This window comes from Medicago sativa, chromosome 4 (assembly GCF_051527215.1).
Source record: "Medicago sativa cultivar Bolivia chromosome 4, Bolivia_mono, whole genome shotgun sequence".
NCBI classification, from domain to species: Eukaryota; Viridiplantae; Streptophyta; class Magnoliopsida; order Fabales; family Fabaceae; genus Medicago; species Medicago sativa.
Genome location: NC_140752.1, coordinates 29,173,751 through 29,188,885, shown reverse-complemented (window position 1 = coordinate 29,188,885; position 15,135 = coordinate 29,173,751). Strand labels below are relative to the sequence as shown.

Genomic DNA, 15,135 nt, shown 5'->3' with positions numbered 1-15,135 from the left:
CCTCCCTTCTGTTTCTTGCGAAAATAATTTCCTTTCCTGATAGGTGCCTTACTGCCATTGTTAACAACATTGAGGTACCTAGGTATTGCATGCATTGCTCAAACCATTACTCAAAATTCACTTTGCTTGACAAAGCCAAGCGTTATAGTATAGACTACCATGCATTGTCAGTATCTCGAGCCGCTCTTATCGCATAGATTTCTCGAGTTTTTTCATTGTACACCTTTTAAAGACGTGTTATCGTTATTTTGCGTTGTTTTATTTGTACTCAACTAATGTCAGTGCCAACTAGTATGTGTTATGATGGGACCTATGAAGTGTTCAGTAATAAGGTAGACTTATATTGTATGCATATTTTATTCTCATATACTTCAATTGGGAATGAAAGGTAAAATGACTCAAATTGGTTTTTACTTTGTATTGGGAATGAAAGGTAAAATGACTCAAATTGGTTTTTACTTTGTTATAGTCAGGATCTGGAGGTGCTAACCTATTGAAAGCATCACTTGGGTTGTGTCTATAGATTTCATCACTTCATTTTGTCAATCTGAAGATGAATAAAATAAGTTCAAGGAAGCTATTAATGCATCTTCTTAAGGCAGTGAATTTGTTCATGCTGCCCTTTCAATTAATAAAACGGCAGTGTACTGCCATAGTGTCATATACTATCACTCTCTTACATTTATAGGGGGAGGTATAATAGTCTTAGCATATTCAATGTACAAAGAGTCAAAGACACTCCAACTTGAGAAGTTGGCTTCATACCCAAATACACCTGTCTCCCTAAACATGAGGAGTTGGCTTCATACCCAACTCGGTCAGCTTGCACACTCAAACTCTCAATAATCTCCGCAAAAGTTTTTATTTTCTTCTTAATCTCATCGATTGCAAGCTTTACAGCATCCTCATTTCCAAGAGCAAAATCAGCAGTTTGCACCATGGATTCAATCTTTATTTCCAATTGATCTATACGAACCCGAATGTTATTCATATCCACCAGTGCAATATAAGTACCAACCTGCATTGAACTGATTACTTCTCGTTGGCCCTTTAAAGCTGTCTCGTATTTCTTAAAAAGTGAGTTACACCATTTTCCAACTGAGCCTATTGGAACAACCAATGCCCCTGCCAAAGCTGTTACAACGGGGGGAAATTGCTGCTGCTGCCACCATCGAGAAAATCAACACAGCCACAAAAGCAGCTACAAAAATAACACTTGACACCCTCTTCAATGTCTTGTGAGATTTCAGTTTCTTATCAAGCTTTTGCTTTCTAATCAGCAATTTCTTCAGCATTGTTGATTGTTGAGTATAAACCGACTGAAACAACGAATAAAATTCTTCAGTAAAGGGGTCCCCGGTTTCCTTGAAATCCATATGGTAAAATCAACGTATGGGCTTTGCATGAACTTAGAAGCCGAATCAGCACCCCCCGCACAATTGTCTCACGATTGGAATATAGTTTCAAACAAGTACCCCCCTAAAGTTCGTTCCTTAATTTGGCGTATGGCTCACTCTTTCCTCCACAAGCGTACGTGATTGAGTCAGAAGGCTATCCCTTGCCAAGATTCTTGTGTATCATGTGATGTTCTAGCCGACACTCATAGTCACACTTTCTTTGTTTGTCCAAATGCAATGAAATGCAGTACGTGATTGAGTCAGAAGGCTATCCCTTGCCAAGATTCTTGTGTATCATGTGATGTTCTAGCCGACACTCATAGTCACACTTTCTTTGTTTGTCCAAATGCAATGAAATGCCTGGAGGTAGTGCAGCTAGATAACACTATTCGAGCCAAGTTACTTACTGCTAATTATCTTATCGATCTTCTTTTCGACAGGATGTCCATGCAATGATGAGCTACAACTTCTATGACTTTTCGAAGCGTATGGGACAACTGTAATACTAAGCTTTGGGAAGGCGCATTACATGATTCAACTTATGTTTTATAGATTCATCAAGGCTGCTACTTATGGGTATGCTTGAATATGCTTTAGATTCATCAAGGCTGCTACTTAAGGCTGCTACAACCTTGGGTTTACTGGAGGCTATCTGTATTTGCTATTAATCAAGCTATGACGTCTGTTATCTTTGAATCAGATTGTAAGCTGATGTTGTTAACACCCCCCACCCATTCTCCAAATGAGACGGGTGATATTATTTCTAGATATAAGGATATATTATCATCTCGCAATAACTTTGTTGTGAGATATACCAGGAGGCAAGTAAATAAGGTTGTTCATAGCATAGCTAAAGCTTCTCTATCTCCCTCTAGCCCTCATATTTTTTATGATGTACCCTCTTATTTGCGGCTGTTAATTATTAATGAAATTAACCAATTTTGCCTTTGATTCAAAAAATTTAAAAACGTGAATAGCCACAATATTTATTAAATACTCCTCTACATCAACTTTTTTGGTGTAAACTATGTATCCTCTAAACATAACCACATAGACTAATCCCTCGACTCTTATGGGATCGAAATAAGTGGAAAGTTTTCTTTAAGAGTTTTAAGGTTTGTTAATGTCCGGCTCAGGCTCGTATCCAAGACCTTGGATAAGTTAGAAAAAAGAGATTCGTGTCATCTCATCAAAACACTCATGTCTATCACTTCATTAGATACATGTATTAGATATTAGAATATTGATGATGTATATAAATAAACTTAATATTTATTTATTTACAATTATATTAAATGAACATTTAACTAATATGCACCATTAGCTTATTATTTTTTATACTGTGAATCAATTATGAATATAAAAACTTGAAAAATATTCCTCTACAAAATACAAACTTCAAAAATATTTTAAGACCATTACCTACATTTTCTTCTACAAAAATTAATCACATAGAAGCACATTTGTTTTCTCTCGTGCATCTGAGAAATACGAAATGGGCGTCTCTATGAGTAAGACAATGATATAGAGACGACAGAAAACCAACTTCAAGAGGTGATTTTTAGGTGCACATGTGATTAAATTTATATGTTTATACATAAATGCTCCTTTTACCATTAATTGATTTAGTAATTTAAAATTCAACGACTTAAATTTAAGCATGTAGGACAATCTACTAGCCTCCAAGAAAATGAAAACAGCATTTTCATATAAATATATATTGAAATGAAAATAATTTAAATTTAAAATAATTAGCTTATATTTGTTAAGAAGTATGCATAAGCTTGTCAATAACTAATCTCTGTCGAAGAACCTAACATAATTTTTTCTTTTTTTGGGTACATCTAACATACCATCTTTAATGAAGTCTCCTCTTGCTAATCACATTTTCTCATCCACATGGTTCGATAAAATTTCCTAAAATGATAATATAGTCCTAAAAATATAAATCAAATTATCATAATCTAATCTGCATCAACAATCATGCCTGTCGCATCAAAAGGTTCCCATGATGTACAAAAGCTCAAGCATTCCCTAGTATAAATATACCACAGTAGAGGATATCATCACAGATCTTCAGCAAATATTGTATCAAACAAAGATTGAACTGCAGCCAAAAGTCAGACAACAAAAATGAGCATAGTATACCAGTTTAATTTTGAGCAATAGTTGGTGTACCAAGTGTACATTAAAGAATATAAAAGACATAATTAGTAAAATACTCAATTGTACTCGTGCCTCTATTCGGGTTTTAATTACCTACAGTCAGGAAATCCTTCAGTCATGCAGTCAATGTTTTCGATGATCCAAATTTAAAGCTTGATAAATTAATCAAAAACATTATAAATCACTGATCAAAATCAGATGGTTGGGAACTTCCTACGGTCACTATTTGACTGCAGAGAATCTATTTCCTCCTTTCTCCTTCACCCCTCCACTCAAAAAACCAGGTCCACTAATTAACATGTAATTATGGTTGGGAACTTTGTTAAAAATTAGAACTATACTTGCAGTTCTAATTATGCTTACCAATTTAAACTATCTCGAAAATTTTACAAAATCCAATACTATTCAATGCAGTTGAATTAAAGTTGGCATCCTCTATAATGCCCCTACAGAAAGAAAGCAATCTAGATTTATCAAATAATGCAATGCTTAATAGAAGATTTATTCATTTACGACAACTTAAATGTAAACTTCAAATTCAAGAAATTAACATTAGTGATGTAAGGATCCTATATGAATTCAAAAAAGACATTTTAAGTGAAGCATTCTTTATGATTAACATACCACAGACTCTAAATGATAGCACTAAAGCACTAATTTGGATGTGCATTGTACCAGAATTCGTGCATACCTTCCTCTGTAAGGATATTGGGTTGATCAACCAAGAGTTGCTGCAGTGCACCAAGATCACTAGAATTGCTGTAGTTAATCCAAAGTGAATATAGTCAAAACCCATACAGCACAGAATAAGATATTGTACACCAACACTCACAATGTTAAGAGAGAAATAATGAGAGCTTGAATATATTGATAATAGCTTGATGCTAACTTTATATAAACTAAACACTAACCCCTATATGCAGATATACGAGACTCTAATCCGTAAAAGGGAAATTATGACCAGACATTTGAAGGAGCACAAAGTTTGAAAGACTAGACATTTGAAGGTTGATCAAACCTCGAGATGGGATAGGATTTGAAACATTAGAATTAAAATAAAGAACAAACTGGACCTAACTCAACGTGAGTATCTAGCTCTGAGGGAGGAAGATTGCCAAAGTCAATCTACTGAGTATTTTGGGAGCCCATATGGGGCAAAATCTTCCCATGGCTACAATTTAGGATCTGAAGTATGAAGTATGAAGCTTAGCTTGGATTGGAAAAATTATCCAAATTATGAGGAATATTTAGGTGACATATCCTAGCCAATGTGGGAGGATTGGCCAAGCCATATATAAGAAGTGCCTATAATATTGTTTGTGGATTATAGTCCACCCACCCCACCCATTTTCTTTAATTTGGTTTTGGGTCCTTAACCCTGGTCCCCATTTTCCATGACAAATCAGTACATATTATAGTTTAACTATTTAAGGTATTGGTTCCTAAACAACCCAAACCTAAATGATATGAAGCATACATAAGAAAAAAAGTTATAAGGACCAAATCAGAAGCGAGTGAAAATTCTAAGGCCCAAAGTACGCCATAATCCAAAATAGAATAAAATTAGAAGAAAAGACTCGTATAAAAAGGAAGCATCCATATATACAATTAGAGCTTTTGAATGGCTGGACCATATAGCATTGGCATCTTCATACCTGGGTATTAAGGCCATTGATGATAGTGCTGATACAACAGATGTTTTTAATAAATACCTGTTTAAAAAGAAACATTAAGTGTTCAAAAAAAGAAGAAAAAACTCGCACTTTAATTAAAATGGCTTTATCTGAAGAAAAATCATTTAAAACTATCAATATTTGTTAAAAGCTATTTAAGCAGAAAATAACAAATGTATTGCAAAATGAAACAACACCTTAAGGTGCTTTAGAGTATATTACAAATCTATATATTGATTGGCTCTTGAAAATACCACCTAAGTACCATTGGAAATTTAAAGAAAATGTGATTTGTGCTGACCAAGTTCAATAAAATTTCTACCAATCTTTCAAGTTCTTGCATTGCATCATATGATTTGATGTACAAAAGTTCTCACATTAATGCATTTCCGGAGAGTCTAAAAGAAAAACAAAATAGTAGGCATAAATCAAGTATTCAACGTTGTTCCTTACTCTGAGTAGTATATTTCATGTAGAAACGACAGACCGTCCAAGCAATCAATAAGTGTAGGTTTGACACCAACACGCTGCTGCAGTTGTTTCATGGTGGGGCGAGAAGAACTGCCTTTAACTAGTTGTCTACCATCACGATGCATTTTTTCAAGAGATAAGACAATACAATGAAATTCCTCTCTGAAAATTCAAATTAAAATAAAAAAATGTCAATAAATCTAAATCAAACAAGGGTCATGCTAACTTGTTAGCGTACAAGTTAAGGAACTAAAAAAGGAATTAAATGATAAGTTTTGTATTGAAAAGATAAATTTTAAGCATTCAAGATAATGAATACACAATTTTTAAGGTTATCTCTATATTTTGCATCTATCATGACACCATAACTTCTGCCCATAATATGCAACTGATAACAAGGCCTGTGCGAGTTGTTGTGGCTAAAAATCATCTTAGATGATTTGAAAGTCAAATTGTAAGAACATTTTGGGTAGTTTACACAATGCATAACAATGCATAAGAGACAAGTAGTTTCTTAAAGAAATACTTCAAGAGAAAACATAGTTCCTAAAAAGTAGCTAGAGGAATGGACCCATAATTTGGTACTTCTCTTTTGTCCTAATCAAAAGCAAAAGCCACTCACAAAATCAGAACAATTCCAAACTGCGGGATAGTAGGATAGTAATGATTTAGCTAGAAACTTGAAATACTATCAATTATAAATATAAACTTAAATCCTTTGTAAAGACATGTTGTTAAGAAAGATAAGTAATGACAAAATTGTTTAATTCGTCAACCATTCCCAAGTTGAAAAGATTGGAGATCAAAATAGAAACTTACAAAGTCATTTTCATGGAAAACGAAATGGCATTCAAAGAACCAATCTGCTTTTCCAAAAGAACATCACTCACACCGCCGACACAATTTAGAATACCATAATTGCTGGATTTTTTAAGCACCTGCTTGCAACAACACCAGTTACTTCAAGATCCCAAGTAGTTTCAGAAGTATAACACTCTCCATATCAAGGTCAAAGCATCAAATAGGATAAAAAAAATATATACAAGAATAAGTCAAATTACCTGCAACCTATCCACAATATGGGAAGCATTCCTAAACTGTGAAATTAAGCGAGATTGAAGCTCATCCCACTGATTCATTTCTTCCCTAACTTTATTGAATTTTGACTGAAATTTTTTCACCATCACTTCCATTTTTAAGGCCTTAAAAAACCAGTCAGATGCCAGCAACAAACCTCAGATCTTATACATAGGAAAAAGTAATTATTAGTTATAGCTACATACATGTTTTTTTTTCACATTTCCTGAACAAACATTATAAAGAACTGAGACGGTTTCGGTAAACAGAATGCAGAAAGTCAGCAGTAGCAAAGACAAATAAACCATATGATTTTTGACAACGACCTGTCAAACCGATCACTAGTTCAAAGCAGTTGGTTTGAGTAGCAGTTTGATCCAATGAAACGGACTTGGTGACAATTCAGTTAAACAAGAAAAAATTGAATTTACGTCTAATGTTGGTTCATCATACAATATGTTGCATTACATGGAAAGTTTATTCATAGTATCTTAAATTTCAGCTAGTTGATATGGCTTCTCGGCGCACACCCTCACACTCTGCATAATGAGTACTTGACTTGAGGCTTTAACAACTGCTCCCACGAGTGGCTATTTAAGTGTTTCAAAACAGTATCTATAAACAATTTCACAAGCAAATTATATACCGTGCTTAACAGTTTGACTAATTTCAAACAATCACCACTTTTAAGTAGCTATTACAATTTACCCAAAGAATACCATCTAAGACTAAAAAGTGAACCAGGTAGTGCAAATTCACCAATGCAGAAATAAAGTTCTTGATAAGAAAAGACAATCGACAACTCAATCAATTTAAACATCAACTAAACTACAAAATTATTATGGATAAACAACTTCTTGCCACTAAAACAATGATTATGTAACTTACTATTGGTCTAGTGACCAACACGTACTCAAATAAACACAAACGCACACTGGGAGGGGAAATGTGGTGATCTGGGTTAGAATTCAGGGTTCCACATGAAACGTCCTCAAAGTCAAACCACTAGGTTGTAACAGTACGCGCAACAGCGGAGACTAATCCCTCGAGCCTTATGTGAACTAAATGGGCGGCAAACTCTCCCAAAAGCCACACTTTGGAGCTTCAACAAAATCACTGTGTCACCACCATGATTTCGTCAAACTCAATATCATTCCAAACACGCGCTAAGCCAATAGATAGAGATAGCATGATCATTAATCCCTAACCAATAAATATATATATATATATATATATATAAATTCTAATAGTAAACACAAATACAACAAGAAATTGAACAAAACCTAACAAAATGGTTTAACTTGAATCAGAATGAAATTAAAAGAAATACCTTGAGAGTTGAGTAATCTAGAAAAGATAATTGACTTGAAATTTGAACTTGAACGATTTGAAAGAATGGTTACTGCGGTTTGAGAGAGAAGATGCATTAGCTTCAGTAAACCCGCCAACCCGATCCTTAAAATGAACATTTAACCCAACCCAATTAAGTCGGATTCAACCCGAACAAAATACAGCGACTTTATGAGAATCGATATGTTGAGTTAGATAACATATTTTTTTTTTTTCACGTCATTTTCATTTTTTTTTTTATCAATTTGCATATTAATTTTATGGTTTTATTTAAAGATGAGTTCTTAGCTTAACAAGTTGATCCTTTCCGTTTTTCCACACCAACCAAGTCTTTATGTTATTTAACCGTATCAATTTGAGGTATTTTAGATCTTAAAATGTAGGTTATTTGATTTGTCGTCTAAAAGTTTCTACCTCCGTCCCAATTTAATTGACACAATTTTATTTTTCACACATATTAAAAAAAATGTATAAATAAAGGGAAAAATGGAATATATTGTATTGGAAATGATAAAAGTAGTATTATTTAGTGTTATATTGTATTGGAAATGATGAAAGTTGTATTGAAAATTGAAATGGGTCAGTTATTTTGGGACACTTTTTTTTAGAAAATGGGTCAGTTATTCCGGGACGGAGGGAGTACAATTAAATAACTTAAATGACCTAAATGTTACGAAAAATATTTAAAACGTAAGTGGTACGAAATAAATCTTTTTTTCTTAATTTTTTTTTCTTTTCTAAAAGGACTTGTACCTCTACCATAAATCTATTTATTTTTATTTCAATTATAGTTGTATTAATCGTAAAAACTAAAACTATATTTTTTTAATGGTAAATGTTACTCACTCCGTCCTAAATTATAAGTTGTGTTGGAAACAAAAATTTGTCTCAAATTATCAGTGTTTTTATTATTTATTATTACTCTCAATTCTTTCGATTTTTTAATTTATCTTTCTCATATTTTTTTTGAACAAGCCAAAATGAAATATAACTCAACAGAAGTGGCTCATCCCGCACAAGGTGTGCTGAGAAGAACCACCCAAAATATTACAGCGTTATGAGTCTGTTGCCATCAAGTGCAACGAAAAAAACCAGAAAAAAAACTACTCCCTAACACCCATACATAATAAAGGGTTTCGCCACCAGTCGTTATAACTGAAAGCTGAAGTGAGTAGCTTAGATTTTAACCATGAAAATGACAAAAACTTAACACACTCTAATAGGTTACCGAAATCCTGAATTGTATTCTTAAAAATCATGTTATTTCTCTCCTTCCAAAGGACCCAAACAGTAGCATGCCAAATAACCTTAAGGTAGGCATAAGTAAACCGAGGTAAACCAGCATAGTGACCAAAATGATGAAAATGATCAGCAACCTGCTCAGGAGGAATGAAAGAAATACCAACCCATGTATAAATGAGATACCACAAGCTACCAAAGATGTTGCATCGGAAAAGAATGTGCGTCGCCGACTCCGGGCAGCCGCAACCACCAACACAAGCGTTGTCAGCTGACTGAAGAACACTCCTGCGTATCAAATTGTCTTTTGTTGGCAATCTGTTGCGAAGAAGTCTCCACACAAAGACCGAAACCTTCAACGGGACTTGCTTCAGCCAAACCATATTAGACATATGCTGCTCCATAGGTGAATTAGATGATGTGAGATACTGATAGGTCCCTCGAACAGTGTAACCGTTGATGGGGTCGGGAACCCATCGCCACCTGTCAAGAACGTCTTCCTGCAAAACAATGTCAGAAAGCAAAACCGCACACTCTGTAACACTCTCCTCTTCCCATGCCAGAAAATACATGTCGCAGTCAACCACTACTAGACACATACCAATACACATCTTTGACTATTAATATCTTCAATTATATATAATAAAAAATTATAAGATTTTAATATTTTGAAAATATTCATCGAGACAAATCAAACAACATCTTACATGTTAACATTTGTATTTATATTAGTTAAAAAATATGGTCAAAGAAAACTATGTGAATAGTGCACATTTAAAATTGCGACATGTATTTTGAAACAAATAAAGTATTTATTAAGAACAATTTTGTAAAACAACTCATCTTTCTCGTACAAATTAATTACATTTCTTAATAAGGATGAAATGTCCAAAACTTCTTATAATTTAGCATGGAGGGAGTAATAATTTAATTGTTACCTTAATTTGTCTACTTTGGTCGGGTTTAAACTCAAGACCTCAATCTTCTTATCCCTTGGCTAAAACCTATTGAACTATTAAACCAATATCTAATGTGAGAATTTTCATTTCTTTATTTAAATTGAGAGATTCTTAATCCTTTCACACTTGTTTAAGATGGTATATATATGTATTTGTTTTTCGACTTTATTTCGATTGTGGAAGAATTTTTAAACAATGAATGACATGTTTTTTTTATTAAAACTAAATATCTGAATTTTACAATTTTTGAATGTTTTAAGTAGCAAAAAAATAGCAAAAATGTATTAATTGAATTATTATTTTTCACTAATTTAAGGAATGAATTGTTAGTCCTATCATAGTTTCTAATCCAGTCTATACTCGAAATAAAAATTACAAAGACAAGTTGGGATAAGATATGAATATTGAGGTATTAAGAGAAAAAGAGATAAAAGAGCATTATAGCTCAAGAGTAAAATTCATAGAAAATGATATTGATCAAAAGATGAATCATCTTAGATGATGAATGAGTATATGAGATGCTCTATATATATAGAGCTTGTGAGACATTAACAAACTAACTAACCTAATAAAAAACTCTAACTAACTAAATTTTAATTAACTCTATATATATAATACACCCCACGAGCACCCCTATAAACAAAAAGTGGAAGTAGGTTGTCTAACAAAAAGAAAAAATCAAAAAAGATTACTTCAATTTCATTGTTAAAAATAGACTTGCTAGCTGAAAGCATAAATTGTCTAACAAGGCAAGCTGACTTAGTCTAAGTGTTGAATTCAATCCTATTTATTTAAATCCAAGTTGTACGCTTTAAACCCTAATCTTTTCACCGATAATAAAAAGGAACTGCAACGGCTCTACATTCAGAGACGTTGGCATAATTTGCCGAACTTAGTTACCAAAGATCGCATGTTCAAAGGTTTGCATCGTGTTAGTTGGGACAATATTTCAGTCTAACACCTCCCTCTTTGGTAAGTTTATTTGAGATGCTATGCAACATAAGTCTAACAAATTTCATTGACACAGAGAGTGTTGCAGGATCTTGTTTTTGGAGCTCAAGTTTTAAAGCCAAAGAAGTTTTAAAACATGGTTTCAATACATGAGCATTGTCTCGGGAAATTTCTCATTTTGGTTCATAAATTGGAGTAATATTGGTACTCTTTGTTCTAAGTTTAATTATGTGGTTATTCATGATATCAATTGCAGAATTCAGAATGTCTTTGTTAAAAATGAATGGTAATTCAATTCTCTAACGACAATTCCGCCTCCCTCAATCTCTTATCAGATTATTAATGCTACAGTCGTTAATCCTGCTCGTAGTCGTCTCATTAGGGATAATCACGGAACTTAGTTAGCCGGTTTCACAGGTTTTATTGATATCTCCAGTTGCCTTCATGTTGTCCTTATTCGATTTCATTCGTTCTCCCGCTTGAAATACGATCTAAGATTATAAAGATTTCCAAGTTTTTATCAAGTCCAAAAGCTAACTTCATAATTAGTTTAAGAGCTTTGCTTCAGAAAGGTATTTTTTAAGATTAATATTGGTTTCGTGACGCTTGTTCCATAATCATAGTTAATTAGATTTCATAATGAAATGGTGAGTATAGCCTCGTGAATTCAGTATTTATTCTCAACTTATCAACTGTAAACTACTTCGATATTTATTAGATCCTCTAAATTTGAAGTTCCTGAATTTCCCAACATTTTGAGTCAAAGAAACAAGTTCCCAACGTTTAGTCTAATCACGAAAAAGACATGGTCAAAAACGTTGCTACGAATGCATCACAATTAGCCTAGGTGCAGAGAAATTAAACTATCGCATATTCAAAGAACACGAATCCAAAACTAGCTTTGAATTCAAGCCCATGCGAGAGATCATTCGTCCAAACTTATACTTCATTGAAGTTTTTTCAGCTGTCTACTGTCTTCTTTCTATATTAGTATTCATTATGCAAAAATTGTATCTTATAGACAGAAAAATAACTATATCTAAGGCAGCAATATAAACAAAGATCAAAATAGAGGTCAACCCAAAAATCAATTGAGGCAATCAACTCCTAATAAATCCAAAATAAAAGTGCAGAAACTTTATAAACTAGATAAAAACTATTGTCTATAACAGCTTATTTTCATCGCCATTAAAAAAAAAAAAAAAACTTAATTCCATTCTACTTTAATTTGGAGGAGGGAAGAAAATGGCATCAGCAGTCCTCTTAGAACGGAAGAGTTTCTCAACTTCTGGATCGACATTGAAAGCAGCTTGCAGAACTGTAGGTGATAGCGCCTTCCACACCGAAGAACTTCCAGCCATGTGTGTAAATACAGGACTGAAAAAACAACAATCATAACCAGTAAGAAATTATAAGTATACTATGCCGAGAACGAGTAACAAGTAAACGAATATACAGTATCTGCAATTTGACTTAAAGGTAAGAAAAACTCACTTAGGGGTAGTGATGATAGAGAACCACTCCATTCCATCATTGTCAGCGATTTTCGAGACAACGAAAAACCTCGGCACAATGAACAAATCTCCAGCCTTCAAAGTTGTCTCCAAAACTCTCTTACCATCAACACCAACAACTTGTACACGGCCACTCCCCCTAACAATGTAAGTAACCTGTAAAGCAGAATCACAAGAGAATCCAGGAGAGCACATGGATCTTCCATCAATCCTCACAAGGTCAGCTCCTAAACCAACCTCGCCGACCAAAGGAAGGTTCTTGGTGTTCAAGACAACAACCCTTCCACCATTCTTAATATCGACATCCAATGGTGCCTCCAGACAGTTCAAAGCCATGCCTTTCTTGTGTTCCTCTTTAGGCTGAGGAAGGCTTATTTTTCCGTCGAGCTTCACAATCCCTTTAGCAGACTGGTTTCCAACGAGTGTCTTCACATTGTTCTCGTCCAAGTCCCAAGCCCTTCCGACAAACTCAGTTGAAAAGCCGGTAAAGATTCCATTAGGACCAGTGAGGAAAAAATCAGTAAACTCACCAGCTTTGTGTGCTTTTGAAGTATCGCCGAGGAACAGAACAACCAACTCAGTGTCCTCTTTGTTGTACCACCATGTCACAACACCAAAGGGGAGTGCTAATGCATCACCCTCCTTAATTTCAACAACCTTCTCTTCTGATTCCGGTAGCACAATTCCAGCAACTCCACTTCCTATTTCATCAAATCTTCACCGTTAAGTATCTCAACAATTCTATTATACTATCAATATTGGTAATCACAAAAGCAGTATCCAATACAAAATAAAATATTCAAAACACAAAAAATAAGTTAAAATTGAAACCATGATGTATGAAACAACGTTTTTTAAACCATACCACAAGAACAAATTCAAACTAGATTTTTCAGAATCTGTACATGCATATTTATAGCCCGTTTGTTATAGCTTTTGTCATGAAAAAATCACTTGTTTTGAGCAAAATAATCACTTTTAGAAAATTCCATCTGTTTGTTACAAATATTTAAAAGACGATAATGGAAAAACTACTTCAAATTAGAAGTGTTTTTAGTAGCTTCTCAGAAAATCATTGCTTTTTTTTTTTTTTTAAGTGATTTTTATTCTGGTATACAAACACAACAACTTCTACTTCTTAAAAAAAACTCTAAACATTAATCTCTAACTTACAAGTATCTTAATCGCTTTTTTTATAATCCATAAAAATAGACCCTTAAAAAATAATCCAAAAATAATAAATATGATTTATGAAGCACATACATCAGACATGATCATGCCAAATAAAAACTTTAATAAAATTATTTTTTATGTCGAGTCGAGTTAGAGACCTAATATGTCTTTCATCAAAACTATTTACCCCAAATTGGTATCATTACTATAATCGAGGGAACAACATAAAAACAATTAAAAACACTTTTATCACTATGAAGTATGGATACGACACAGACACTCCGAACACAACACGGACACACCAACACTGCCAATAATTTGAGAAAATCACATAAGCTAATCCGAGGAGTGTATATGCTTCACAACTTCGGGACACGGCTAATCCGAGGAGTGTATATGCTTCACAACTTTATCATAATTGGAAAACAAATAATTATCATCAAATCAAATAAAAAGATGAAACTTTGGTTACCTTGAAGAACATAAGCAACCTTAGAAGAGTCAGAATACCTAGGAACAGCAAAACCATTCTTCTCAAGAGCTAACTTGGCAGCACCAATGTTACCTTCACGCAACATGAGAAGTTCAGAAGGAGACCAAGCATAGTAGGATCCACCATCATCACCGTACACTTTCTTAGCCAATTGAGGAGAAAGATCAATATCCATAGCAACCAAAACAAAATCGAACGATCACACGAAAAAGCAAAGCAAAGGAAAAAATTTGAAGAGAAAAATTTGATGTGTTTTTGAGTGCATGTGGTTTGGTGTATTTATAGGTAAAGTGTAACAAACTGCATGGTGTTAATCCGCTATTAAAACTTGTTATTATCCAGTAATTACGATAGGCTTAAACTAAATAATATTTTTGAAAGATAATAACAGCAAGTAACAAAAGGGGTGAACTTAAATTTGGATTAGGATGCTTTCATTTTACTCTTATCTTTTTTCTGTTTTCTTTTATCGTTTTTTTTTTTTTTTTATCAACTATAGACATAAGCGGAAACTAAAAGTACCAGATTTGCATGGATTCCATAATATTTTTTTAAATTTTTTTTGGGTTAATATTGTTTTACCCCCTTAATATAAGTCATTTCCGGTTTACTCCATGTGAAATTTTCGGTTTGGAATTTGTCATCGTAATTTTTTTTTTCCCAGAAGACCGT

The 15,135-nt window shown here is 33.6% G+C and overlaps 3 protein-coding genes and 1 pseudogene across 3 annotated transcripts; all 4 read right to left on the bottom strand.

Annotated features, from left to right (window-relative positions):
- Positions 1-682: 682 nt before the first annotated feature.
- Positions 683-1,376, bottom strand: LOC146927582 (UPF0496 protein At2g18630 pseudogene; annotated as a pseudogene).
- Positions 1,377-3,115: 1,739 nt separating this feature from the next.
- On the bottom strand, positions 3,116-8,272 carry LOC146927581 (uncharacterized protein At5g43822-like). Its single transcript, XM_085700845.1, has 7 exons — positions 8,115-8,272; positions 6,769-6,948; positions 6,527-6,645; positions 5,690-5,869; positions 5,219-5,275; positions 4,255-4,322; positions 3,116-3,504 (listed from the first exon to the last, which is right to left on the bottom strand). The coding sequence occupies exons 2-7, from the start codon at positions 6,898-6,900 to the stop codon at positions 3,464-3,466; spliced, it is 597 nt and encodes a 198-aa protein (XP_085556971.1). The 5' UTR covers positions 6,901-6,948; positions 8,115-8,272; the 3' UTR covers positions 3,116-3,463.
- A 965-nt stretch (positions 8,273-9,237) lies between these two features.
- LOC146927580 (uncharacterized) lies at positions 9,238-9,984 on the bottom strand. Its single transcript, XM_085707094.1, has one exon. It carries the CDS (start codon positions 9,982-9,984, stop codon positions 9,238-9,240), a length of 747 nt encoding a protein of 248 aa, XP_085563220.1.
- A 2,414-nt stretch (positions 9,985-12,398) lies between these two features.
- On the bottom strand, positions 12,399-14,714 carry LOC146927579 (glutelin type-D 1-like). The gene is made up of 3 exons (XM_085700842.1): positions 14,443-14,714; positions 12,778-13,498; positions 12,399-12,660 (listed from the first exon to the last, which is right to left on the bottom strand). Exons 1-3 carry the CDS (start codon positions 14,636-14,638, stop codon positions 12,507-12,509), a joined length of 1,071 nt encoding a protein of 356 aa, XP_085556968.1. The 5' UTR covers positions 14,639-14,714; the 3' UTR covers positions 12,399-12,506.
- Positions 14,715-15,135: the final 421 nt, after the last annotated feature.